This window comes from Chiloscyllium punctatum, chromosome 26, assembly GCF_047496795.1.
Source record: "Chiloscyllium punctatum isolate Juve2018m chromosome 26, sChiPun1.3, whole genome shotgun sequence".
Classification (NCBI taxonomy): domain Eukaryota; kingdom Metazoa; phylum Chordata; class Chondrichthyes; order Orectolobiformes; family Hemiscylliidae; genus Chiloscyllium; species Chiloscyllium punctatum.
The window spans coordinates 57,944,642-57,971,271 of NC_092764.1; the positions used below are offsets into that span (position 1 = coordinate 57,944,642).

The 26,630-nt window shown below is 40.6% G+C and overlaps 1 protein-coding gene across 3 annotated transcripts in view; it reads right to left on the minus strand.

Moving 5' to 3' along the window:
- Window positions 1–26,630, minus strand: part of fhod1 (formin homology 2 domain containing 1) — a 310,142-nt gene that overhangs the window by 20,683 nt on the left and 262,829 nt on the right. For all 3 annotated transcript variants that reach the window (XM_072547486.1, XM_072547487.1, XM_072547488.1), the window contains 8 exons: window positions 23,587–23,727; window positions 21,908–22,860; window positions 10,738–10,893; window positions 8,493–8,675; window positions 7,693–7,812; window positions 7,438–7,599; window positions 5,665–5,855; window positions 1,897–2,089 (listed from right to left, as the gene is read on the minus strand). In XM_072547486.1, coding sequence (XP_072403587.1) covers window positions 1,897–2,089; window positions 5,665–5,855; window positions 7,438–7,599; window positions 7,693–7,812; window positions 8,493–8,675; window positions 10,738–10,893; window positions 21,908–22,860; window positions 23,587–23,727 — 2,099 coding nt within the window. The remainder of the gene's footprint in view (window positions 1–1,896; window positions 2,090–5,664; window positions 5,856–7,437; window positions 7,600–7,692; window positions 7,813–8,492; window positions 8,676–10,737; window positions 10,894–21,907; window positions 22,861–23,586; window positions 23,728–26,630) is intronic.

Sequence of the window (26,630 nt, forward strand, 5' to 3'; positions counted from 1 at the left end):
ACTCAACTCAGTGATCTGCCTCATATTGTTCGCAAGACAAAGCTTTTCACTGTGCCTCAGTACACATGACAATAAATTCAATTCAATTCAATTCTTATTTTGAGACCATGTCCCTGCTTTGAGGTGGCCCTACTCCAATCGCTGACTGATCTTCCCTCTGTGTCAACCCTGACAATCTAGGTAAAAAGGTGGGATTTTAAAAAAAATTACATTCCATTTTTCTAAACTTGAGACATTAGAAATAACCTAAAACTTATAATACCATGATTACTATTCCCTCAATTTTCCCCTACTGATCCAGCATTACAGAATTCTCCTGAATACACTTCAAAAACTTTTCCCCCTCTCTGCCCTTTAACATATGGTCATTCCAGACAATAATAGGATAATTAAAGTTTCCTATTATCTAAATCAATAGTTTTTACATCTCCTTCTAATTTTCTTGCAAATTTGTTTCTAAACCATTTTCACTGTTTGGTTGACATTGAGAATACACCCAATAATGTAACGGTACCTCTTTTCTTTAACTTGAAAGAAACAGATTTAATCCTTCACCCCTCTAGAACATCCAATTTCTACTACACTGTAATATTCTGTCATACCTCTACCTTTCTTTCCCTCCCCAGCTTTCATGATCACTTTCTGTCCAGGAATCTTTACTACCCAGTTCTGCCCATGCTCAGCCAGTTTCACCATGGACCTCAACTCTGGTCTCCCTGCTATAGTAAGGATGTTGTGAAACTTGAAAGGGTTCTGATAGATTTACAAGGATGTTGCCAGGGCTGGAGGGTTTGAGCTATAGGAAGTGATTGAAAAGGTTGGGGCTATTTTTCCCGAAACATCAGAGGCTGAGGGGTGACCTTATAAAAGTTCATAATATCATGGGGGTCATGGATAGGGTGAATAGCCAAGGATTCCCTGAGGTTGGGGAATCCAAAATTAGAGGGCGCAGATTTAAGGTTAGAAGGGAAAGATTCAATAGGGACCAAGGGGCAACTTTTTGATGCAGAGGGTGGTGCATGTATGGAATGAGCCTCCAGAGGAAATGGTGGTGGCTGGTACAATTACAACATTTAAAAGGCATCTGGATGGGTTTATGAATAGGAAGGGTTTAGAGGGATATGGGCCAAATGCTGGCAAATGGGACTAGCTTACTTTAGAATATCTGGTTGACATTGACAACTACTTGGACTGAACAGTCTGTTTCCATGTTATACATTTCTATGACTATTCTAAATGGTGGGGCATGCTGTTGAAGAAATCTTCTTGAAATGTTGCAGTCCATCCTGTAGACAAAGTAACAAAATGGAGGGTTGTGTTGGTGCTGGTTGTACATATGTAGGTGTTTAAGGTGAAAGAGGTGACAATTGAGCTGGTTGCTTTATCCTGAATGCTGTTGAGCTACCCAAACATTGTTGGAGCTATATACATCAAAGAAAGGGGAGACTATTTCAGCACACACCTGGCTGTGCCTTGTAGATGGTGGAGAAGCTTTAGGAAACAAGGAGGTGAGCTACTTACAACAGAACAGTTTACCACCTGACCTGTACTTATGTGGTTTGCCTGTTTGACTTTCCACCTGTTGTGATGCAAATAAGGCCTTACACCCAATATCAAGTGGGCATAGACATTATCCAGCTTGACACTGAGATTGGCTATTTTTAGATCAAATTCGTCCTAACTCCATATTAGCTTCCAATTGTCTCTTCCAGTGACAAACTAAGACCAACAATTGGGGAGCAAAAATACTGTCCTGTATTAGCATTTTAATCAACAGAAAAACATAGCCTTGTAAAATTGCAGCACCAAAGCTATTTCAATAAAACTGCATTCAATTGTAATTGTTCTCTTTTAAAAAAAAACTGGAGACAGAGAGTTAATTTTAAATCAGCATACCTCTGTGATCATTTTCCCCCTTGTCTTGTTCCTCTCTCGATATGCAGCCCTCTTCTGTTTCTGCTGCAGGACCCGTTCTCTGGTGGTCCGATATTCTAGTGCAAACTCACTAATTATTTTACAGAACCTGGTAATCTTCAGCTCTCGGGCAGAGTTGGAAGGATGGCCCAGGTAGAGCAGAAAAGAATGGAACCTGGAAGAAATGGTGACATGAATTTGGAATTACTCTTCACAGTTGAAATTACAAAGGTAATTCCATGGGTTTTTGACTGAGTTACCATAGTGATGGTACACCTGCTTGATATGGGGCCTTTGGGGTCCAGGCAAAGTGCTTTTGCTTTCAGTGATTAATGATGAATGTAGCAACTTTCACACATCAGATTCCTCCACAAGAGTGCACCAAAGCACAAGAATGCAAGTTGACAGCCTTCACTGCAACGATGTTGTTCTCTTTAACTAGTTTCAATGGTAGGGGAAATTTGTTACAGACAGGAGTATTTTGTGAAACAAATTGCTGACTGACAGTGGCTCCACATACTCAAGGGGCTAAAAACTGGCTCTAAATTACTTTTTGCTCCTTGTTGAATGTAATGTCTCGGTTGACAACAATTTGTGGTTTTGGATCTGTCTGTATTTTTTTTTGTGTGGAAGTTTTTATCTCATACGATAATTATGCAAACTCCATTAACATTCTGAAGGGACTTCTTTTCCCCCCATTGTGCTAGAAGTGAGAAGCAAAGAGATTAATCTAGGTGAGGGATGTTAATACTGCAAATGGAACACTTTTGTTTTTGTGCCCAGACTATTTTTATCTTTGAACATTCACAGATAAGACACTGCTATCAATACATTGTCTGAACGGTAGCAATTGTAATAAGGTCAGCCAGGTGGACATCATAGAATATGAGTTCCCTGATTGGGGCTGTTAATCTGGTCCAACCAGGGACTCCTGGCTGACAGATATAAAGAGTGTCTGTGATCAGACAGCATTTGCCCTTTTGTGAAGGGCACTGCTTGTCACTGGCCACTCGGGTGTTTTCCTATCTTCCTGGTGGTGGAAATTGAATAAAGATTCGTACACCTTGTGTGTCTCTCTGTGTCTCACACCTGCACACACACACCATGGGTGCTGGGGGGAAAAAAAAAGTGTCTGACATCCTGTTCACTCAGAGCTAGCTCTGAAAGAGCTGGATCAGCATCAACAACTCTCCACTTGTAAGTAAAGGGTGACTTGGTCACAGAATACCAGCCTCTGTGGAGCTATTTCACCAACCTCAGAGGTTTCTCCATTCCCCACATCAGTTGTCTATGGTTAACTTTGGGAGTGGCAGTGAATTTAGAGCCAATTACACCTGAATTAGTGTCCTAGGGGCCAAGCAGACTAGAAACTGGGGTGAGCTGATTCAGGCTCATTGCATTTCGGACCCATAGAAGTTGCAAAGGGAATTTGTAACCCTCCCATAAAATTATATTGGCTTTAAGCAAACAATGTACAGAAATGTATAGTATTGAAATGTCACCCACAGCCAACAAAAGTTTATAATTTACTATTTTTCATTGAGAAATTAATTCCTTAGAAAATCCCCTGCAACCTTTTCAGTCACCTGATTTGTCTTACAGCTGACAGAGTGGGCACAGGGGGATCACAAGTAGTCTCAGTAGTTCGCCACTAGGAGGCACCAGGTTGTTTCTGGAAATAACTGAGTCACAATAAAAGCCTTAACTAATCAAAACAGTTCAGCGGAAATCATAAGCAGAATAGGTTCACCTTTCCACAGCACTTATCATTTGTGCAGTAATGTTTTGTGCAGTTGTATCATTCCCAAAAAGATATTTTATTGTCCAAAACACAGCAGTCTGTCTCTGTCAGACTCAGTGCAGTAGTACAATAGTGCCACTTTCAAGGAGTAATTGCAAGAGTCTGGAAATTATAGTTTTTTTGAGAATATTTTCTATTGAGCCTGAAAAGTTCCATTGAACTTGCTACATGTCCCCCATTCTGGACTATCCTTACCATCTGAAATTACTGTGTTTCATACTTCCTTTATTTGTATTAATTCCCAGGATGAGAGTGTAACCAACTATTGCCCATCCCTATGTATCCCTATCATATTCCTGTTTCCGGAGTCACATAGAGACTAGGTAAGGATGGCAGATTTTCTTTCCTAAAAGGGCAATAATAAATAACATTGGTTTTGACAACCAAAACAGATCAGTATTTTCATGGTCACCATTTCTAAGACTAGCTTTTTATTTGAGATGTGTTTAGTTAATTGAATGTGAATCCATGTGTCCAGATCATTAGTCCAGGCCTCCTCGTTAGCACAATCTTCTCTCTTCCTCCCCTGAAGCTAATGGCTCCTCTCTGCAGTGGTTTCACAGTACTGGCTGCCCTCCAGTGATTCACTTCAATGCAATGTCTTTACAGACTATTCAACCCTGAAATCATCACAGCTGCAATTCCAGAATGAACTGCGGGGCAGTGACCAAGGATGTGAAATCTGATGGATTGTATTTGTTGAGCCTGTAGCACCATGCAGAGTAGCTACCCCAGTGTAATAGCAGAAACTCCTGGGTTCTGTACGGTTCAGTTACTCACTGTCCTCCTTTTTGTTGCTAAGTGAGTGGAAGTGAACCTTGTGGGGCCTGCAGTTTGGTCTCTCTTCCACATCCAAAACCATATAATGCAACTGCAAGCTTTTTTCTACAACCTATGGTATCACACCTGGTTCTTAGCAAAATACAGATGTATCTTAATCTTTGAATGTGCTTTCAACAAGTGATAGGCACCAAAAACTAAATGACACTTCATATGAGGGTGAGTGGACGGGGGGAGAGAAGGTGGTTGGAATTAGTAATTTCCAAAAATAACACTTTATGGGAATTCGTGATACATAGCCTCTGCCTTTCTCGATCCATGCTTGTTTGAACTTAAATTTTCAATGTAATAACAGTGATCATAATAATGAGGAGGCAGTGTGTGCTGAAGTTCCAACCTCATGTGGCACAGCATACGGCATGATGATTTTTATTTGGCCTTACTGAGGATTAGTGAGGCCACTAACTTAGAAAGAGAAAGAGAGAGAAAGATAGATAGATAGATGGGTAGGTAGATTGTAACAGAGAGAGAGACAGACAGATAAACACAGAAAGCGACTGAAAGAGACAGGGACAGCTAGCCAGACAGAAGAGAGAGAGAGAGAGAGAGAGAGAGAGAGAGAGAGAGGGAGAGAAACAGACAGAGAAAAAAAGAGAGACACACACACAGACAGAGGGAGATAGAGAGAGAGAAAGAGAGAAAAAGAAAAAGAAAAAGAGAGAGACAATTATGAGAAAGAGAGAGACACACAGAGAGACAGACACAGACACAGTGAATCTGACCAAGCCTATAATCAGGAACCTTTTCACACTAAAGGATATCTGAAATGATCCACCCTGGAAAGCTGTGGATCCTGGGTCAGTTGGAATTTTCAAGACTGAGTTCAATAGTTTTTTTTACATTAGGTAAAGACATCAACAGATATGGAGCAAGGTTGGGAATAGAGCTGAGGTTCCATGCGAACATATTCCATCTGAATTGTGGAACTGAATGGCCTACTCTTAATGTTTTTGGCTGTAATGATGGTCCTCGCCATTGTAATAAAGGAAAGCAACTTATGGACAATCACTTAGATGCCAGTTCATTGAAAGACTGCTGATTGTAGAATGGGTTTTTACTTTTAACAGAAGTCTCACCAATAAATTTATTTCAATGTTAATGATTCTGACCTGTTTATAATTCGACGATGTACCACTTTGAGGATTATAATCCTTTCCGTGCTGTCCTTCAGAAATTCAGTCATTTTATTTTTTAGAACAGGCTTGGTTTCATGCTTAGCTATGACCTTCAGGTGATCCCACGAAGCTTTACATTTTCTTTCCAGCTGAACAAGGCTTTCTGCCAACTGATCAAAGTCAATCTGTGAATGCAGACAAGAGAATGTGAGACATGAGCAGCTCAGGAACAATGTCCCATCATAACTGAACACCTTTGCAGCTAAAAGCAGAAGCACAAATCAGCAGCACGAGTTAGGAACTGTAGCTGCTCCCATCAAATGTGGCACATTAGTCAGAAGGACATTGCATTTGGTTTATTAAATGATCAGTGGAAATGAAAATGCTGTAGATTTGTACATGTGCAGAGGGCAACTTGAAAAGACCCAAAATATGCAAAACAGTCCAATATACCACAAATTCCATTTGCTAAGAAAAATCTGAGACCATACAATTCATTATCATATTGGACTGCATTCTTGGACTGTACATTAAAGAATGTCAGACCCTTTTCCACATTGTTTTGCTTTTCTGCAAAAATTCAAAAAGTCCCTCGCAACATCATGAACAACAGCTTCTGTAAAACTGCATTTCAGCTGCAGCTCACCCATTACAGACATTGATTTTGCCACCTCCCGTGCTTTGAATTTGGCCAGTCCTGCTTTAACTCTTCATTACTGTCTTGTCAGGATGGTAAGGATGGTTTGAGGAATGCTGCAAGCCCAGCTGCAGTCCGTCCTGGTGCATTGAAAATTGTAGGACTTGGACCTACACTAGCTGAATGCAATGGCATCAACAACCTGCATTATGTGGCCGTTTAACACAGCAAAATGTTCCAAGATCCTTCAAAGGAGCATAATGAGACAATAATGGACATCAAGACATTTCTTCATCATCCACCTGTTCAAAAAAATACCTATTTTAAAGAGTGGAAAGGTGAAAGGAAATGGGCAGGGAATTTCAGACATTATGACAAGTTGGCTAAAGTTATAACCTCCGATTTAAAGGATGGATATTATGAGGATGCATGAAGGTCATGATTGGAAGCGTGGATGGGACCAAAACTGTCTTGCCTATCAGCCAGGCAGTAGATATGTTTCTCAGGTTGGATTAAAACATTGATAGAGCTGAGTATCAGAAACCTTTCTGTGTAGCTATCTTTGTATCAATCATGCAGTTTGGAATACTTAATACCACTAGGTGTATGAAAGAGAAAATAGCAAATTTAGCAGCATCGTCATCCTGCACCAAACCTTAGCATGCTGTGAAACTAACAACAGAAAGTCTTGGAGAAACTCAGCAGGTCTGTTGGAGCGTGATGATGTGGAGAAGCTGGTGGACCGGTGTGGACAAAGTCAAAAATCACACAACACCAGGTTATATTGCAACAGGTTTATTTGGAAGCACTAGCTTTTAGAGTGCTACTCCTTCTTCAGGTGGTAAAGGAGCAGTGCTCTGAAAGCTAGTGCTTCCAAATAAACCTGTTGGACTATATACTGGTGTTGTGTGATTTTTAACATTGTGGAGAGTGAAACAGAGTTAATCTTTCGAGTCCAAAGACTCTTCTTCGGTATTGAGTTCCAATTATGACTCTCTCTCGCGCTCTCTCTCCCCACCACACACCCCCCACTGGAGTTGCTAAATTTCTCCAGCATTCTGTTTTTAGTTCCAGATTTCCAGTGTATTTTGCTTTTATTTCAACTCAGTGGGTGTCTTCTTGGCACTTACTTTAGCAGATCTCGTGATTGCTGCAATCTCAGAATACACATCTGTTGTGTCTGGGAATTTCTCCACCACAAGGTTACACATGTGATACAGTAAAGATTGCCTCTGAAGTGTATCCTTCACCTCAGACACTTTCTCCAGATAACTCAGCTCGAATCCTTTGGCCTAGGGGAGAAAAGAAACAAGACCTAATATGTAAGCATTCATGAGGGTTTCATACAGGCATTCCATTATCCTGAAATGAGATTGGCTTCTTACACTGGAATTGTTCAGAAAATTTCCAATCGCGAGTAGAGTTGCCAAAAGGCATTTAAAGGTTTTATTCTTTGCAAGTTGCTCCATTCCATGCTTCAGGTCAAACAGCGGCTCGGCAATTTCCTACAACAAGAAGTTAGAAGATTCATTTCAGAACTTTACATGCAAACTTTTTCAAGGGTCAAACTTGAAGAGACTAAATCAGTAGAAATTATTAAGTAGGCAATCTGAAACGTTTGAAAGATTTAGTAAAATGGATTCACAATTTTTCTTGAATTATAGTACCCTCCTAAAAGCATTAACCTATCAGGCACCAAGTTTATAGCTGCAAATCCAACTGTGGATCAAAGATCAACATGCTCTATGATATAATGTAATGAGTCTTTCAGCATTGTTAACTACCATATGCATGTCAATCTAAATATTTCAATGTTTCTCTTAAACTACAAATAAATGTAACAACATACCCATCTAAGCATCTAGGATTACCAAAGCTGCTTATTATCAGTCTGGCTATCTTGAACATATCAAGATTTGGATTGATCACAACTGATAAATTACATTACATTCTGCATGCTATTAACTCGGTGTCTCTCTACTTATATATGGTATTTTTATGGATTGTAGCGTACATAATACAGAAATGTTTATTTATTGTCTTCCCCAATGAATTACCTTTCAATTCTGACATATTACACAAAATCCAGAACTCTGTAGAAAATCCAGGATATGAGATTACATTTCTTTTTAAAGCTATAACATTCCATAGCAATGTAGCACAAAGATTCAATAACAATTCCCACCTTTTCCATGAGCTCATAGTCCAATTTGAAAGCCCAGAGTTGAAGCCTGGCTGTAATCCCATTGATTGACGACAGGGTTAAAAGGAACTGTTCTGCCGTTCCCAAAGGAACGTCGGGATTCACCAACTGAGCTTCTTGGATCTTCTGTTTCTCCTCTTCTGTGGGCACCATGGTCAATATTTTCTGTTAGAAAACAGGAGGGAGAAGGATAGTGGGGTTATCAGTGGGTAATTGCATCATTCGACACATTAACTAAATATAATTAAGTTAGTTTGAAAAATTCATCCTTCAACTGATTAGATAGAATAGGATTGGTCTTTATAAGTGTTTATTTTAGAACAGTTGTTCTGTGAACCGAATAGCCAGTTAGCTCAGCTAGTTAGAGGGCCAGCGTGTTGCTTGGTGTGTGTCAGTGCAGGCTTTTAATGGTTTCTGACTGAGTTCATTTTGGAGCTTGTGTCCTTGCCCTGCCCACACATGGGACTTAGCCATCGTTCAGTAAATAGTCACCAAGGACCAGTCTTCAAGGACAAAGAAGAAACATTTCAACATGAATATCCTTTTATCTCCACAATGAACTCCCACTAATATTTTTAAAAAGCCTCTTTAAAAGAGGAGTTATATAAACTGAAATAAATTTTTTTTAGGCAAGGGCATTATAAAACATGAAACCAAGGAGAGTGTAAATGGAGTTAAGAGACAGATCAGTCTTGATCTAATCAAGTGGCAGAACAGACTTGAGAGATTATGAACTGCTCCTGTTCCTAAACAACTGACACTGTCCTGGTTAAACACAATGATATATGATGTTACTATTAAGTCACATTCACATTCTACTTTGAGAATGAATTGACAACAGGAGCAACTGAAAGTGCCCCAGAGCACACTTATGAAGCATCAGAAAATCTGAAACATCATTGTCACAGTGAGCTGTGTAACATGAGGATAATGCAATTTTACAAGAGTTCTTGCGAACAGCTAATGTATTCTGTTCTTACTGCTGATGTCACACTTTATCAGAATGACATGATCTGTGATGACCCAGATAATACACTGATCTCACCATCAGCCATTCAAAGCTCTCTACTAAAGCTGAACTCATGCAGACATATCTCCGTTTACTTATCTTTGAGATTCACAGGCCCCCAGCTTTTAGTCTTTGTTACAAATGGCAGCACAAATGAAAATAAAAGTGAGGAAGAATGAGTCTTAGAGGTGAGCACTATTCAAGGTGAACACTAAATATTTATGGATAAACAAGGAATGAAGTTCCTCACCCAATGTGTGGTCTCAGTCAGATTTCAAAGTCCCTATAATTGATAAGCCCCCACACACCAAGATAATGGATGCTGGCAGGTAATTGAGCCTCCAAGGTTTTGCCATACATATTTTATAAATTAGCTACAGGAATAAATATAAACACATTACAAACAGCATAAATTGAATTTAGCCCTCTTGGGTTGAAGAGTTGGCAAGATTTGTGGAGGCTCCATTGTATCTTGCTGTATTCCCAGATGGCAGAAGGAGAGAGGATGAGAAAGGAGACAACTAATGGATCTAATGAGGTCTTTCCCAAGAATGAAGGTTGGTAACTAATCTTGGGGTGAACTAGCAAGGTGGAATTAGTGTTGATTATAGAACATGAAGCAGAGGAGAACCATTGGGTCTAATCCCTTTTTTTTGGTGCAGAGGAATTAGACTTGGCTTGTCACATTTTGGAGGATTTCTAAAGTATAAACCAGTAATGAAATTAGATTTAATTTTGAAAATATGAACAGTTCCTGGCTGAATTGCTTGTTAGCACACCATGTTTAGTCACATTTGTCTGCACTTTAAAAAAAACCACATTGCATGTATTCCATGTCATGCTGCCAGTTTAGTAACCTCCACAGTGAATGTGTTGGAATTTCCAGAGCGACAAGTCGATATTAGTTATAAAAATGACCTGAGTGGCACACAGCAAAACATCCTTTTGCTAGAGATTGAATTTTATTTGGTTGCTTTGCACAATGAAATGTGCGGCTGCAGGGGTGACAGAGAGAGCACCGAAGTGTTCAATCTCTGGGCATCACTGTGTCAGTAAGCCTTAGTAGATCAATCTGAATCCAAGTACTAACTGATGCATGCCAATGGTGGAGCAAGCAATGGTAGCAACCTAATATTCCCATTTGTGATCTTGTCTTTTGTTAAATTGATGTACTCCCCCAATGCCCTAGGCCTACAGGTTCAAGTTTACTTGCCTTACCTCAATACCTTCCTTGTTTATGGCATATTCATCAAAGTTGAGAATGGCATTTTTGATTATATGAACCGGTGGTAATACTGTGAGCCCAATGTTAATTGCATTACTCCTCTTTGGGTCCAGCACGATTACTTCTTGCCTCTTGGCATCTGTTCCTTTCTAGAAATTAAAACAGCAACACCAAGGTGAAGTTTGGTTGTTTCATTTTATTAATATATATATAAAGCACAATAGCCACTGTACTGTTGGGCCATTTGTGGATATATTGGAGGATTGTCACATTTCGGAGGATTTCTAAAGTATAAATCAGCAATGAAATTAGATTTAATTTTGAAAACATGAACAGTTCCTGGCTGAATTGCTTGTCCTCAAAGTATATCCACTGTTTGTGTTGATATTCATCATCACTGTCCATCTATTATCAAATAAATTCAGCCAAGACAATTATAAGCTGCAGCGTGGACAGGAAGCAGGTAGGCTGCTAGCTCTCACTATTCCTTGAGCATGACTTTCCTTGGATCAATTCTTGAGGATTTTCACGGAAAAGTGGGTGATTGTAGATCTTTCGTGTACTCCAGAAACGCCCCTTATTTTCCTTAGGGTCGGTCTACCTGTGCAGTGAGCAGATCATCTGCTAAAAGAACTAACTTAATTCAATTCCTCTATAACCAAAAGGCATTTTCACAAACTAATTCTGAAAGTAATTCATGAACTAGTTATTGATTTCTTTCAATCTTATTATTCTGTAGCCAATCCTGGGTAAGTACAGGAATTGTTGACAAGTTAAAGTGAGACTCACCTCAGATTCTTAAGTGATAACAGATAGCTATAGAATATCCAAATGTTCTACAAGTCACAAGGACTTTGATTGCAAGGAGAGTCTGGGACCAGTGGGGATAGGCTGAGAACAAAGGGAAGCCAATTTAAGACTGAGATGAGGAGGAATTTCTTCTCTTGGAAGTTGAAAGTCTTTGGAGCTCCTTACCACAGAGAGCTGAGGGGTAAAGTCCTTGTATATATTTAAGGCTGAGATAGAAAGATTTTTGATCAGTTGGGGAATCAAGGGTTACAGGGAAAGAGCAGGAAAGTGGACGTGAGGAATTTCAAATCCGCAGTGATCCTACTGAACAGCAGAACAGGCTCAAGAGGCCTAACAGCCTACTCCTGTTCCTATTTCTGTTGGTTTTAACATCATTATTCTTCGTTTAGCAGTTAACCATTGTGTATTCCAAAAAAATTAAAATAACATTTTGACAGTGAGGAGAGATGTGCTGAATTTATCTGATGTTCTTGATGACATTCTTAATGAAGGCAGGCAATATCAGAGGATCCAGACAGGTGGGGTGCTACTGAGCTGACAGTGGCTACAATTTCAGCAGCTGGGTACTGCAGATCCCAACGGCAAACCCTAATCAGTCCTGGTCACCTGCTTTTCGCTCAATGGTGACTGTGTTTCCTACAATACAATGGTGATGACATGTCATTGGCTATAAAGCGCTTAGTGACTTTCTGAGATAGTGGAAGTCGGTGTATAAATTGCTAACCTTTCTTTTTGCAGGCAGAGGGATGAGAGTTCTCTCGCACTCACCAGTATCTGGTGAAGGAATGGGAAGGACACAGATCCCTGTGCCTCAATAAGGCCTTCATTTTTAATCTGAAATATTTTCTGGTCTGTTAACCTAACATCATGCATATTCATTGGGAATTTTGAGACAAAGCCTTCACAAAAGAATGCCCTAATTTCTGCTCCTATGTCTTGTGGCCTTATGATGTCAAAGTGGTTATTTACTCATAAAATACTGCTTTTTCGTTTAACACAAAAAAGGAAGAAAAATTCTGCACGTGATTATTTCAAAATGTTTGCATTCCACTAATGGTTCACTAATTTTGTCGAGCTAAGTGGTTGAATTATCAAGACTAGGAAACTAAGTTGCATCACTGACCGGCACTGTAATAATGAATTGTAGCTGTTACAATTGCTATCTCAGTCCATGCAATAGGGAGATGATGTGAGTGGTACCCTGCTGGAAGAGCACTTGTATGGACTCTGGATGAGTGTCCTGGTGGCACTCACTTTCAAAAACCTCATGGATGAATAATGATTATTGTTCAAAAACTATCTCCTGACCACACCGTCATATCACTCAGGAGATGAAAAGAGGGGTGAGAATGAGGAAATAAGGAAGAATGAACAAACTTTAATATGATAAGAGTACTATTTGCAAGCCTGGTGATTTCCCTTCAGCCAATGAAGTTCTTTTGTAGTGCAGACGTTGTTGTGATATAATACACAGAAGCAGCATAAAGACCTAACCTGAATCAACAAGCACAGCAATCAAAACACCAAAGCCGTCTTCCTGTCTATATTTCAGGCAATAACAGATCTCAACTCCAGCCACTTGCCATCAGAACAGCAGGAAGGTCAGTCATTTCTTTCCTGGAGCCTGCGGTGTTGGTATTCAGCAGGAAGTACACAGGAATGTCAACCTGTAGTCGTCTTACAATCTACAACTTTGAAAAGGAACAGCAGATTTCCAAACCAAATTGAATTAAAGTAGGCAGGTAAGTGCTATCACTGATAGATACTTACCCAGCATTCATTCATAGTCTACAATAAGGATTGAAAGTACAGACTGACACAGTTCTCACTGTTATGTAAAATATTTTCTTTTCTTCTGTAAAGATCATCTCAACCTTAAGAACATGAGAATTGGGAACAAGAGTATCCAAGGGGCCCCTCCAGCCTGTTCTACCATTCAATACAATCATGGTTCATCTTCTGTTTCAATCCAACTTTCCCGCCTGTTCCCCAAATCTCTAGATTCCCTGAAACACCTGAAATCTGTCGATCCCAGCCTGGAATGTATTTGATGATGGTGTATTAAGAGCCCCTTGCATTGGACAATTTTAAACACTCAAAGCCCTTTGAAATGAAGAAATTTCACCTCATTGTGGTCCTCTACGGTTGGCCTCTAATTCTGACGCTGTGTGCCCCCATAGTAGATCTTCTAACTCAGAATGATGCAGAAATGATAAGTGTTTCTGTGAGAAAAAGATGTAATTTCCTGTTGTTTAACATCTATTCCGTGCTTCAGCTCTGGCTTCTAGCACATTGTACAATTTGTTTACTTTTCTCTGGACCCACAGTCAGGCATGAACAATCAACAGACAAATATAATCAAACAAGTGAACACGACACACCCACCTTCTGCCTTGACCACCCAGGAGGAGAAAACTCTCAGTTGCTCCTGTGTCAAAAATCTGCTGCAAAGGGATTATCTCTCATTCCTCTAAACACCACAGAGTATGGGCCCTAGATAAGCGTGAGGTGCTGCATTTTGGAAAGGTAAGTCAGGTATGACTTATATATTGTTGAAAAAAGTGTGGCGCTGGAAAAGCACAGCAGGTCAGGCAACATCTGAGGAGCAAGAGATTCAACATTTCAGGCATAAGCTTATGCCCAAAACATCGACTCTTCTGGTCCTTGGAAACTGTCTGACCTGCTGTACTTTTCCAGCACCATACTTTTCGACCGCTGATCTCCAGCATCTGCAGTGCTCACTTGCTCCTAAGACTTATACATTTAATGGTAAGGTCCTGGGAAATGCAGGTTCATAGCTCCTTGAAGGTGGAGTTGCAAATAGACAACTTTTATTTGTCAAAGCATTGAGATTAGGAGTTGGGAGGTCATGTTGCTGCTGTACGGGGACGTTGGTTAGGCCACTTTTGGAATACTGCATCAATCCAATTCATGTCGCCTTCCTGTTGGAAGGATGCCGTGAAACTTGAAAGGGTTCAGAAAAGATTTACAAGGACGTTGCCAGGGTTGGAGGGTTGGAGCTATAGGGAGGGGCTGTTTTTGCTGGACCTTTGGAGCCTGAGAGGGGACCTCATGGAGGTTTCTATAATCATGTGGGACGTGGATAGGGTGAATAGCTAAGATCTTTTTCCTGACGTAAGGAAGTCCAAAACTAGGAGGCATAGATTTAGGATGAGAGGGGAAAGTTTTAAAAGGGACCTAAGGGGCAACGTTTTCACACAGAGGGTGATGCGTGTATGGAATGAGTTGCCAGAGGAAGTGGTGGAGGCTGGTACAATTACAACATTTAAAAGGCATCTGGATGGGAAGGGTTTAGAGGGATATGGGCCAAATGCTGGTAAATGGGAATAAATTAGCTTTGAATATTTGGTCAGCATGCACAAGTTGGACGGGAGGGTCTATTTCTGTGCTGTACATCTCTAGGAGTCTCAGTGCTCAGCCTCCCAGAGGACACCTTTTAGTCCCAAGAACCAACCTAGTGAACCTCAGGGTACTACCTCCAATAAAAGTCTGTCCCTTCTTCTACATGGAGACCAGCACCGTACACAGTACTCTCGGTGCGGTCTTCTCCAAAACCTGCAAAATGTCAGCAAACCTTCCTTATTCTCATCTTACTATTCCCTTGCAATAAATGCCAATACAGTCAATTTGCCTTCCTAATTGTTTGCTGTACCTGCAAACCTCAGTGAAAGTAGACTTTCTGAACATCAACATTTTTAAGTTTCACATCCATTAACCAAATTTTGCGATAGTTGTAGTTATTATTCCGAGGAATGTGGGATTTGTGCATGGGGACTATTGCTGGGCCAGCCCTCCAACCTTGAAGGCCTCTGAGAATACCCATTTAAACTGTGCAGTTCAGAGGGCTCTGATGAAATTAAGTGTGTAGTTATTCAGTAAAAATTGGACCGTTTGATACATGCTGTAACTCCTGAGTGATTATTCACCTAACCCTGTACCTAATGTAGACATCCTTAGACACAAACATGCACACCCTATCCTCTCCTACAGGGACCCAACACTCTTGCCCGGACCCTCTCCCACTTAGCCCCAATCTGAACCCAATCATCTGCATCCGGCCCACTTTCCACCTCTCTGGACCGAATATCTCATTCCCCACCACCCACCCCTGCAAGGCTGTGGCCCTCTCCTCCCTCTGCTCTACCTCTGACCCTACCTCCCTCCTGGACCCCTATTTCCCTCAATCTCAGTCCCAATCTTGCCCTCCCCCCAGCCCACCATAGCCTCAACACCAAATCACAAACCTGGCAAAGTCCTCCTTGCCATCCTACCACTAGCAATATATCTATCCTCCATGCAATTGGCACTCAACCCACATGGCACCCATACCCATCTGGTTCCCTACCTCTCAGCACACTAACCTTACCCTCACCTTACGTGCTTATTGCTTGACTGTAGCTGTGATGCTGGATATTTTAATGCCAGTATACAACAGCTGACTGCTGTGCAGAGGGGGTGTGGTTTGCCTTCCTCTGATAGTACAGCACTACCAAACAACTGTCAGAATGGAAGCATGGTTCCACATTTCAGAGGGTGCTCGGAGCAGGATCTCGTGTCAGAAGTACAGAGCTTTCTCCTTTCTGCGTGAGATTGCCTCTACTTGGAAAAGCCAGCCCATTCCATTTTTATGCTCTTGCTATCAATAGGACTAAATTTGTAGTTCCCTACCTTCTACACCATCTATCTCCTTGATCGTCACTCACTGATCCAGTCTATGTCTTCCTCATGGTTTACATCCCTACCTGGCTTTGTATGATCAGTAAACTTAGGTAAGACATAGCACAATACATCCAAGTCATTAACATTGATTGCAAAAGACTGATACCCCAAGCATGGATCCTTGCAGCACTCCACTAGCTACAGCTTCCTAATTTGAAAATACACCATTCATCCCAACTCCTAACTAGAGCTAGAAGGTAAAGCCTCAAACTAAGGGCGAGCAGATTTAGGACTGAGTTGAGGAGGAACATCTTCACCCAAAGGGTTGTGAATCTGTGGAATTCCCTGCCCAGTGAAACAGCTGAGGCTACCTTGTTGAATGTTTTAAAGGCAAACATACATGGATTTTTGAACAGCAAAGGAATTAAGGGGTATAGTGTGCAGGCAAAAACTTGGAGCTGAGTCCACAGAAAGGTCAGCCATGATCTGACTGAATGGTGGAGCAGGCTCAACAGGCCAGCACTCCTGCTCCTATTTCTTATGTTCCTTTCCAATGACCAATTCCTTGTTTACACTAACGTATTACCTCCAGCTCAAAAACTTGCAAATTAATCTTTGTGTAACACCTTATCAAATAGCCTTGAGTGTCCAACCATATTACCTCCATTACTTTCCTTTTGTTACCTTGTTAACTACACCCTCACAAACAAATGCATTTGTCAAGCATGATTTCCCTTTTTTAAAATCATGGTGATTTTGTCTGATTATATAGTGATTTTCTAAGTGCACTGGTAAGAGTTCCTTAATACTGTAATAGGTTTTCTCAGTGACTGATGTCAGGCTAACTGACCCGTCAGCCCCTTATTTCACTCTCCTTCCTTTCTTGAATAACGATGTTACATTTTCCAACTTGCAATCCACTAGGACTGTTCCAGAATCTGGGGAGTTTGCAAATTACTTAAATATATTTATTATTTTATTATGGGTCTTCAAATTCTTTCAGGCACTATAAAAGATTCATTAGTTAAACATTTACAACAATTATCAAATCTGGGAGTGATTACTATGACATCTTATTGCTTCCTTCAACATACTTGGAACCAAAAATCATAGAATTTTAAATTCCCTGAGGCCCTGAAACAACACAATCAGAAATAGCGCCATCCCACGTTGTGGTTTTACAAACCTATTCATGACTTAAACAGGAAATGATTCAAACAATGAAGAATTAATCGCAGCGCAGTAAGTGTGCGCGTCAACTAATAACCCAGGTCACTTTAATTTCGTTGACAGGTTCAGGAGGTCTTCGGCAGTTCTTGTTAATAATTCCAGACAAATCACACACCACAGCAGAAAATTAGCCAACATTAAACCTTTACTTAGCTATAATATCCTCCCTGCTCAGAACTGCATGTAGTTAAGGTCTCTCTTCAAGAGCCTCTCAAGGTTAACCACTGCGGGGATACAGATCATCGAGTCTCTCTAATGAGGAAGTGCTTGATCCACATTTTGTACCTTCCCAAGAGGGATGGCTAAATAATTAGCTCACTGAATCAGCAATTGAAGAATCAATGAACCTAAAACTGTGGCACAGTACACTGGCACTCTGGTCTGATTTGACACTGTGTTACCACTATACCTCATTTTGAGATTTGATCATGATGATTCTATTATTTACATACTTTTGCAACACCAATATTGCAGGTTTATTTTAGAACACAGTATTGCAGCACACAGTGAGGGATGAATCAATATAGTAATTACCATGTGCCAGTGTTGGTTCAGTGCAAAGGCTCTTGCCTCTGAATCAGAAGGTTGTGGGTTTATGTTTAGCCTAGGGAGAGTTAAGTGAGAGTTGGGATTATGTGTTTACATACTGTCGTGCACTGACTGATGGAGAACTACACTGTCAGAGGTGATATTGTTTGGATTAGAAATTAAATTGAGGTTTGGCTAATCTCTCAAGCCACTTCAAATGGTTGCAAACTAAACAGCAGCACTGCAATCCTCCCCAAGGTTACGCCCAACAATCTACATCAATGAAGCAGATAATGTAACTAGTATAAAACGGGTATTCATGGGAGCTTGCTGTGCACAAATTAACAGCTACATCTTCTCCAGTGCAACAGCGACCACATATCTATACTACTTAATTGGTTATAAAGACTGAGGACATCCAGAAGTTGCTACAAATGCAAAGCTTTTTGTTCAACTTATTGCAATTAAAGCAAACAATATCTTTTGCAAACATAAAGAAACCTGATGCCTGTAATTTAAAACTTTAATTCTTTGATTGTACCTCACCCACCCAGTTTAACGGAACAGATTCAAAGTACAATATTTGCTGGGCAGGCGACAGGAAGGGGCAGGGAACTCAGGTCCCAGGAACCTGCTGGAAGAAAACTAGGAGAGTGGGTTTGCAGGAGTCCTGGAGAAGAGATTGGCACATGTGAATGGGCAGCCTTCCTCCATGGCCTTTCCCCGAGAATGACAAATATTGGCAATGAACAGATAGATACTCAGGCTGCCGCTGATCTGGGCAGAAAAAGTGTGCAAATCACATTTTTCTCATTGAGCAAATTAATTCATTGTCTAACTGTATGAAGCTCAATCTCCCAGTATCCATGAGGTCAGATGAAAAATCACAAAGGAAAATACAGGTTCCAGGGAGATGCATTGTAAGAGCAGGGAAACAGATGCACAAAGACAACCCATAGAATTGTTTGATGAAGCAAGATTTCCAAAATCGATGCAGACGAGCCCAATCATTTGAGAGGACTACATGCAAAACAAGGGAAAGAGAAAAATATAGCAATTGTAACGAGGTCAGCCAGATGGATATCATAAAATAGGAGTTCCCTAATTGGACCAGATTAACAGCCCCAATCAGGGAGCGCTGGCTGACAGATAAAAACAGGAGTGTCAGAAATCCTGTTCACTCTGAAGGAGCTGGATCATTGACAAGAACTCTCCACCTGTAAATAAAGGGTGACTTGGCGACAGGATACCAACCTCTGTGGAGTTATATCAGAAAAGGGTAGGAATGTACAACTGAATCAAATTTGAGGCTGACTATAAATTTCTAACGTTGCTCTTTGTATCAAAATGCATTCACTAAAACATTGAAAGAGACAACACTAACAGAAATCATTGAGTAAAGATTTGCTGTGGTAGGACACGTAACAGCGTCTTCAATTAGTCAGACCTGTCCTTGTGTGTTTAGATTTAACAATATTTTATATGGCAACTTGCTGAAAGCGGAGATATATTCTAATCAAACTGTTCAGACATGTTAGGACACACATCTAGACTTGAATCCATATGATCTGGCTCAGAGATAGGGACACTACCACTGCACCACAACAGCCTTCAAGATGATACCGAAGCATTTGAATTACAAATATTAAGGATAATTGGCAGTAGACAGACTTCTGAAAATATAAGCTAGCAACTCTGCAGTGAGAAATCTGGGCATCTAGGATTTGGGTGAACAGGGCAAGCAACTATGTAGCTCCTTTAAAAATTAGATTGAAGGATTGTAAAATTAACAAGGGAAGGATTGAGACTAATATATAAGTAGATTGGGTGATTTAAAATCAAATAGGATATAGATAGAAATATAAAGAGTGAAAGAAATATTGGCTCAAAAGCAAAAGGAAGACATTCATAAAAGAAAAGTAAAATACTTTAGCTTTAACATGTTAAAAATCTTCAACAACAATTAAAACTTGACAAAATGAGACTCCACTTGAAATAATGAATGTTCAGTGTTGGAGAGAGATTGACTGAAGATAATTAGCATTTATCCCATTATTAAAAGGATACTCAAGTGAACAAGACTTTTAACTTTAATTAGTATCCACAGTGAAACCATAGCAACCTCAAGTCATTTGATACAATTGGTAAGTGAGATATTGTTTTTGCAATGCCAGTGTCAGAGTTGTGCATCTTTTTCAAACTTCAGACTTTCTATGTTTGACCTCACATCAGCTCTCAGGTGAAGCATTGCTGCAGCATTCCTGCACAGATAATGGATGAAATTACATTTATACAAGTACCATCCACTGCAGAAACTCACAAGGTCCCTTAGATAGTATGTTCCAAACTTATGGCCACTTCCATCAAGAACAACAAGGGCAGATATATGGGAACGCCATCATCTGCAAGCTCCCCTCCAAGCCACTCACCATAATGACATGGAAATATATCTCCGTTCCTGTAGTGTCACTGAAACAAAATCCTAGAACTCCCTCCCCAATAGCACTGTGGGTGTACCTACAACAAATGGAATAAAATGGTTTACGGCAGCAACTCATCACCACTTTCTCAAGGGCAACTAGGAATGGTGATGAAGACAGGGTATTTGAGAACACAGTTTGAATATCAATCATCTAGTCCTCAAAGTAGTAAACCTGACCTTGGACTGATATTGAGTGGAATAAGACTAGTTAAAATAGAAAACTTTATCTGCATGGAACACCTTATGATCTGAAAAATAGTTGAGTCTTCATCAGCTGATATTGCCTCCACAATGTGATAAGTTCCTACACTATCTATGTAAAACATGGCAGTAACATGGTACAACAATTCATGCAGGACAAAACTATTATAGATCATTATGAATTCTCTCTCAGGTTCCTGACCGGATTTTGGATGGATACTAGTTCACCAGCTGTAACTATTCTTATCCTATTTTTTTTAATCCTTTTTATTCCACCATCCCAGGATAATTTTTCCTATAAGTCTATCACTATCTTATTAGTGATTACTGAAAACTGTATTTTCATTCAGTGATTGTAAAGTAACCACCATCTCACTGTAAGTGTCTTACCAGCTCAGGTTCGAGAAAAGTGAGGAAATGCAGATGGCACATGTCAGGTGGCCAGCGTCCTGTGTCAGTCAGATAACATATCCAGGAGTGGCACTTAATTTCAAATGTGACAGGAATGAGCAGGTTCACTACAACTGAGAATTGTTGTCACACCTCCTTATCTTGCAGCTATGTTACAGAATTGAAGAGGTGCTCCAGATGAGGTCACCAGTATAATTTAGACATCTTTACCTATTGTTTATAGGTTACAAGCTAACATCAAAAATTTCATTTGCTTTTTAGTCCATGGAAAATTAAGTGTTTTCATAATATCCAATAATCTTGCCAAGAAACATTGATTAGTGTCAAATTCTCTCTGCACCTCTGTGTTTTACCTCCCTCTCCATTGGTATTGATAATGGTGCATTGATTAGCATCACTGGGGACCTTACTGTAATCAGTAAATTTAGACCCATTGGAGCTGGGTCCACTGTTGCAGCCACCAAATCATTTATGAGACCATTGATTCCTGTGGATTTCACTGGTAGCTCCCTTTCCACAGAATTACCTTTTGCTGTGTACATTCTGGCTAAATAAATACAACTAGTGAATCAATTTCAAGTCTGTCTCAAATATCTTTCTGATATCATAGCAATACAAATATGCCCTGACTCCTCACCCACATCCACCACATCTTTAACATCCCCGAAGGAATTCAATACATTAATCAGCTATAACCTGTCCAACAGAAAGCACAGTCTCATCTGAAGCAGAGATTATTGCCATGCAACTCTTATGGCATGTAAAAGGGCTTTTTTTTTTGTTAGCTTTTCTCAGTAATCAAAAGGCAGATGAATCCTTACCTTTGTTGGTAACTCCTTAGCTTTAGACTCAAACAGATGTTCCAATTTAGTGGTGTCCACTGTCACTTTATCTAAGGAAGCCCAGACAGTGCCCCGGCCAAATTTACAGCTCTTGGAGGGGCCTTCGGGCTGCTTCAGCTCCTTCCAGAAGAGCTTGACGGTCTTTCTCTTCTTTATTAATGCAGAGTTCGCTCCTTGTGAAGGGGAAACGTTAATGGGTGGAGGTGGGGGAGGTGGAGGAGGGCCAGATGATTGTCCAAAAGGTAGAGGTGGTGGAGGGGGAGGGGGAGGGGGAGGTCCTCCGGGTGGTGGAGGGGGAGGGGGAGGAGGAGGAGGAGGTGGAGGACCACCTCCGGGCGGTAGAGGGGGTGGAGGTGGCAGCACTGATGGAACCACTGAACTCCCAGGTGATCCAGAAAGATCATGTTTAACAGTTGCCTTGGTCATGCATGAGCCTACATCTAATACATCGATGTCCTCCTCCTCACGGAGATCTGTGAAATCTAAATCTTTGATTTTCAGCACTCTAGGACTTGCTTCTAGTTGGTCCCACATGTACTCGGAGTCCTTCTTCATAATGGATGTTTTTTCCACATTTTTCTCATTAAGTTCAGCCTCAATGCTGACCTGTTCCTTCAAAGCCTTAACCTGAGGTTCTGCAAACTTCTCCAGCGTGGACTTTACACTTCCAGGGATGCTTTCAATGCTGGCTTTCTTCTCACACTCCTCAGTCTGATAGCTGGCCTGCCTGGAAAAGTGTTTGATTAGACTCTCAGTAGATTCCACTGAAGCCTTTTTGGTGACTCTCCGCTCACTTTCAGTGGGACTTTCTTCCTTGGTGAGCTGAAAGTTATTGACCTTGGCTTTAGCATAAAGCATATCAAGCATGAATTTCTTGTCATTGGAGATGGCACTGCACTGATCCAGACTGGACTGACGAATGATGCATCGACCTGCAGACAAACAAGACACCAACATAATAAGCTTCACTAACCTGTTAAACAATCAAATCGATTCTAAGCAGTTTTTTAATATATATGTTCCAAACGGAAAAGACAAAACTAAAGGCTAACAGTAAATCCCAACCCTCTCGGCTTACTTTTGTGGTGTCCAACATTGGGACAAGGCCCTGAGCTTCCACACACCACCATTCTGAGCTTCAGAAAGCAAAATGACGTTCTTCGTCAAGATGGCAAGTGGAGCTTTGCTGCACATTTCGCGCTATGCCGTGCTCTGTTCAACAAACTGAACCAAAACTAAACAGAGCACAACAGTTGTTTTGCACCAAGCAAAGAACGTGACCATTTGATCAAAACAATTTACATACTCTTTTTTTTAAACATAAACGTCAAATTACAAGTAGTTTACTCTGCCAGGCAAGGGAGTTGAAGTTAAGTGTGCATTCTGGCAGGAAGCCCAGAGTTCTTTCAATCATATTAACAAAACTTCTGGATACTTTAAAAAACAGCAGAGCAGATTTCAGCACTTCCCTCTTTATTTAATATGGAAAGGAAAGCAGTCCATTCTTCTGGGGTTGATTAGGCTGGTAACCCACCAATTTATCTATCTTTTACAAAGCAATATTTCTTAATGAGAAACGCAGATCCTTTGTTTAGTGGATGTCCCTACAGTTTGCTCTTGGGGAATGAACGGATACTGGAAGATGAAATCTCTCTTGCCTGTCTCATTATCGCCAGCCTGTCTGTCTCCCCTCTCTTCCCTCTCCAACGTGCTGCTGGTTGATGAACTGCTGGAGGCTGAACATGGCTCTCTCTCGTTTAATGCTTCATTTTGTTGCTCCTTTTCACTCAGCACCTCAACTGGAAGCAATAAGAGTAATTCAGTTTAGGGAATCATTTACAAGCCAATTTGACAACATATTTTTATCAACAGTCATCAACATACTAAAACCAACAGCTCGGAAAAAAAAATCCATCGTAAATATGCGTCTTGTTATGAACCAAAATATCACAATGATTTCTTAATTCCAAGAAGTAGTAACTCAGAAATTATTCATCTGACCAAGTACTAAAATAGCTACTGAGTAATTCAACATAATCTTCCACAATTGATGATTGCAAAATACAGTGTGGTGCTGGATTACTCAGACCAACCAGTTCCTAGGGATGCTCACTGGAATTAGTAAATCCTACAGCCTTAGCTGAGCTTGGGCACAACAACTAGCCTCAGTACCAGAAGGTTAAGATTTATCAAAGGGTTCAAAGAGAGAGTAAAGAGAAATACTGGGAAAATCATCTTTATGCTGACAAAGAATGGACTTCCTTGCCACAATAGGAAGTACAGGCAGAAACTGCAAAAAGCATTGACAGACCAGCAGCTGGTGATACAAGATCAAATAGTCAGTCCAGAAATGACAGGCCAAATAGCCTTCTTCTGTGATGTAAAGTTAACATTGGTCTAGCTGCTGATTATTTGATGTGTACAAATTGTGTATAATGATGTCATTAACTTGTAGTACAATTCCACAACTTCATGAGGGAAAAAAGCCACTGGTTATTTTGAATTCAGAAACAGACTTTTTATTTTGTTTTGGTACTTTCTACAATTTCAATGTAAATAGCGATTGGGAAAAATTTTATCACCGTGTTTATAAAGCACAAAATGTTAGAACATCAAGTGTAGAATGGCTAAAACCCACTCACTTTATGAAGCAAATATAATCTCTGATAATCAACTCCCCTGCAGTGAAGTCTTACACAATGTCTCCCTGAACTCAATAAAGGTAATCAAGCAAACTTCAGGGATAATTAAAATGGAGCTGAAAAGCTGAGAGGTATGCCATGAGCCTGACAGTGCAGCAGATAATGTATATTACCAGTTCTTATCTTCATCTATTCCTACAATTAACCTGCTTTTTACATGGTTCCAAAACAAATAAATCACGAAGAAATTAACCATCAAAACAAAAGTAGGGTACGGCAGATACTGGAAATCTGAAATGAAAACAGAAAACACTAGAAATACTCAGCATGGCTTGCTACATCTCTAGAGAGAGAATGTTCAGGTCAAGGAGAGTAAAGGACCTGAGATGTTATCTCTACCTTCTCTCCACAGAAGCTGTTAGACCTTCTGAATATTTTCAGCACTTCCCAGTTTTTCTTATTTGAACTGGAAGTTAGGCCAGAAATTCAAAAGACTTTGAAATCATGTAAACATCTGTGTCAGCACTCTTGTGCAATCTCCACAAACCTTCTGCTCCATCAGCACCCCAGCATGACCCCAAAATCTAATTTTTTTTTATAGCAGCTCCACATTGGTACCTGCTGGTCAGCTGTTATCTTAGATATCCTTAAATATGGAAAGAAAGCTCTTCATTTTTCATGATTCATCTGAGTGGCACCTGTTAAACAGGTTCAGAAATCATTCCAATATCAGTTGCCTCAGTCAGTTTCATCAGGTTGTCAGCTAGAGCTTACTCTCTGTGCTGCAGGGAATATCACATAGAATCCCCACAGTATGGAAGTAGGTCATTCGGCCCATCATGGTCACACCGACCCTCCAAAGAGCAACCCACCAACACCCACATCCCCCCCCATCCTAACCCCATAACGCTGCATTTCCCAGGGTTAAAGTATCTAGCCTGCACATCCCAGGACGCCACTGGCAATTTCCCATGGCCAACCCACCTAACCTGCGCATGCGTGGACTATGGGTGGAAACAGGAGTACCCAAAGTAAACCCAAGCAGACACAGGGAGAATGAGTAAACCCCACACAGACAGTCACCCAAGGCTGGAATTGAACTGGGTCCCTGCCGCTGTGGGTCAGCAAAGTTAACCACTGAGCCACCATGCCACCCAGTTATTATTACGGATGTTTCTGTTGCATACAAGTAAGTGGATAGGTTGTAGCATCGTATAAGTTTCTTTCCTTGTTACATGCTTGAATTCTTTTTATAATGCATTCTTCGTCTTCACAAAATTACTTCTGGTTCTCTCTGTACTCCCTTTAACTTCTGCATCCCATCTGCCATTTTCTGCTTTCATTGTCCTAAAGAGGCAAACTTAACTGCTTTTTCTATCCTGACATAATACGCTTCAATCTTCACTGTAATGTCTTTGAATATTTTTCTTCTAACTACCATTGATACTACTATTATGCTGTTCGTACTCAATGTTCACATTACAAACTTCAAGAGTGTACATGATCTACAATATTTTACAGGGTCTCTTCTGATTCTGCAAGTAGTGCTTTCAGTGTACAGAAAATTTGTTATGTTCTTAACACTATAAATTGTATCCCTGGGAGTATCTCTAATTCTATAAATCAAAGATTTGTAGCTCGGGTGCTCGTTGTTGTGGTTCTGTTCGCCGAGCTGGGAATTTGTGTTGCAGATGTTTCGTCCCCTGTCTAGGTGACATCCTCAGTGCTTGGGAGCCTCCTGTGAAGCGCTTCTGTGATGTTTCTTCCGGCATTTATAGTGATTTGTATCTGCCGCTTCCAGTTGTCAGTTCCAGCTGTCCGCTGCAGTGGTCGGTATATTGGGTCCAGGTCGATGTACTTACTGATTGAATCCTAGAGGCATGGCACTCATCCACAGATTCAATCAATAAGCACATCGACCTGGACCCAATATACCGACCACTAAAGCGGACAACTGGAACTGACAACCGGAAGTGGCAGATACAAATCACTATAAATGCCGGAAGAAACATCACAGAAGCGCTTCACAGGAGGCTCCCAAGCACTGAGGATGTCACCTA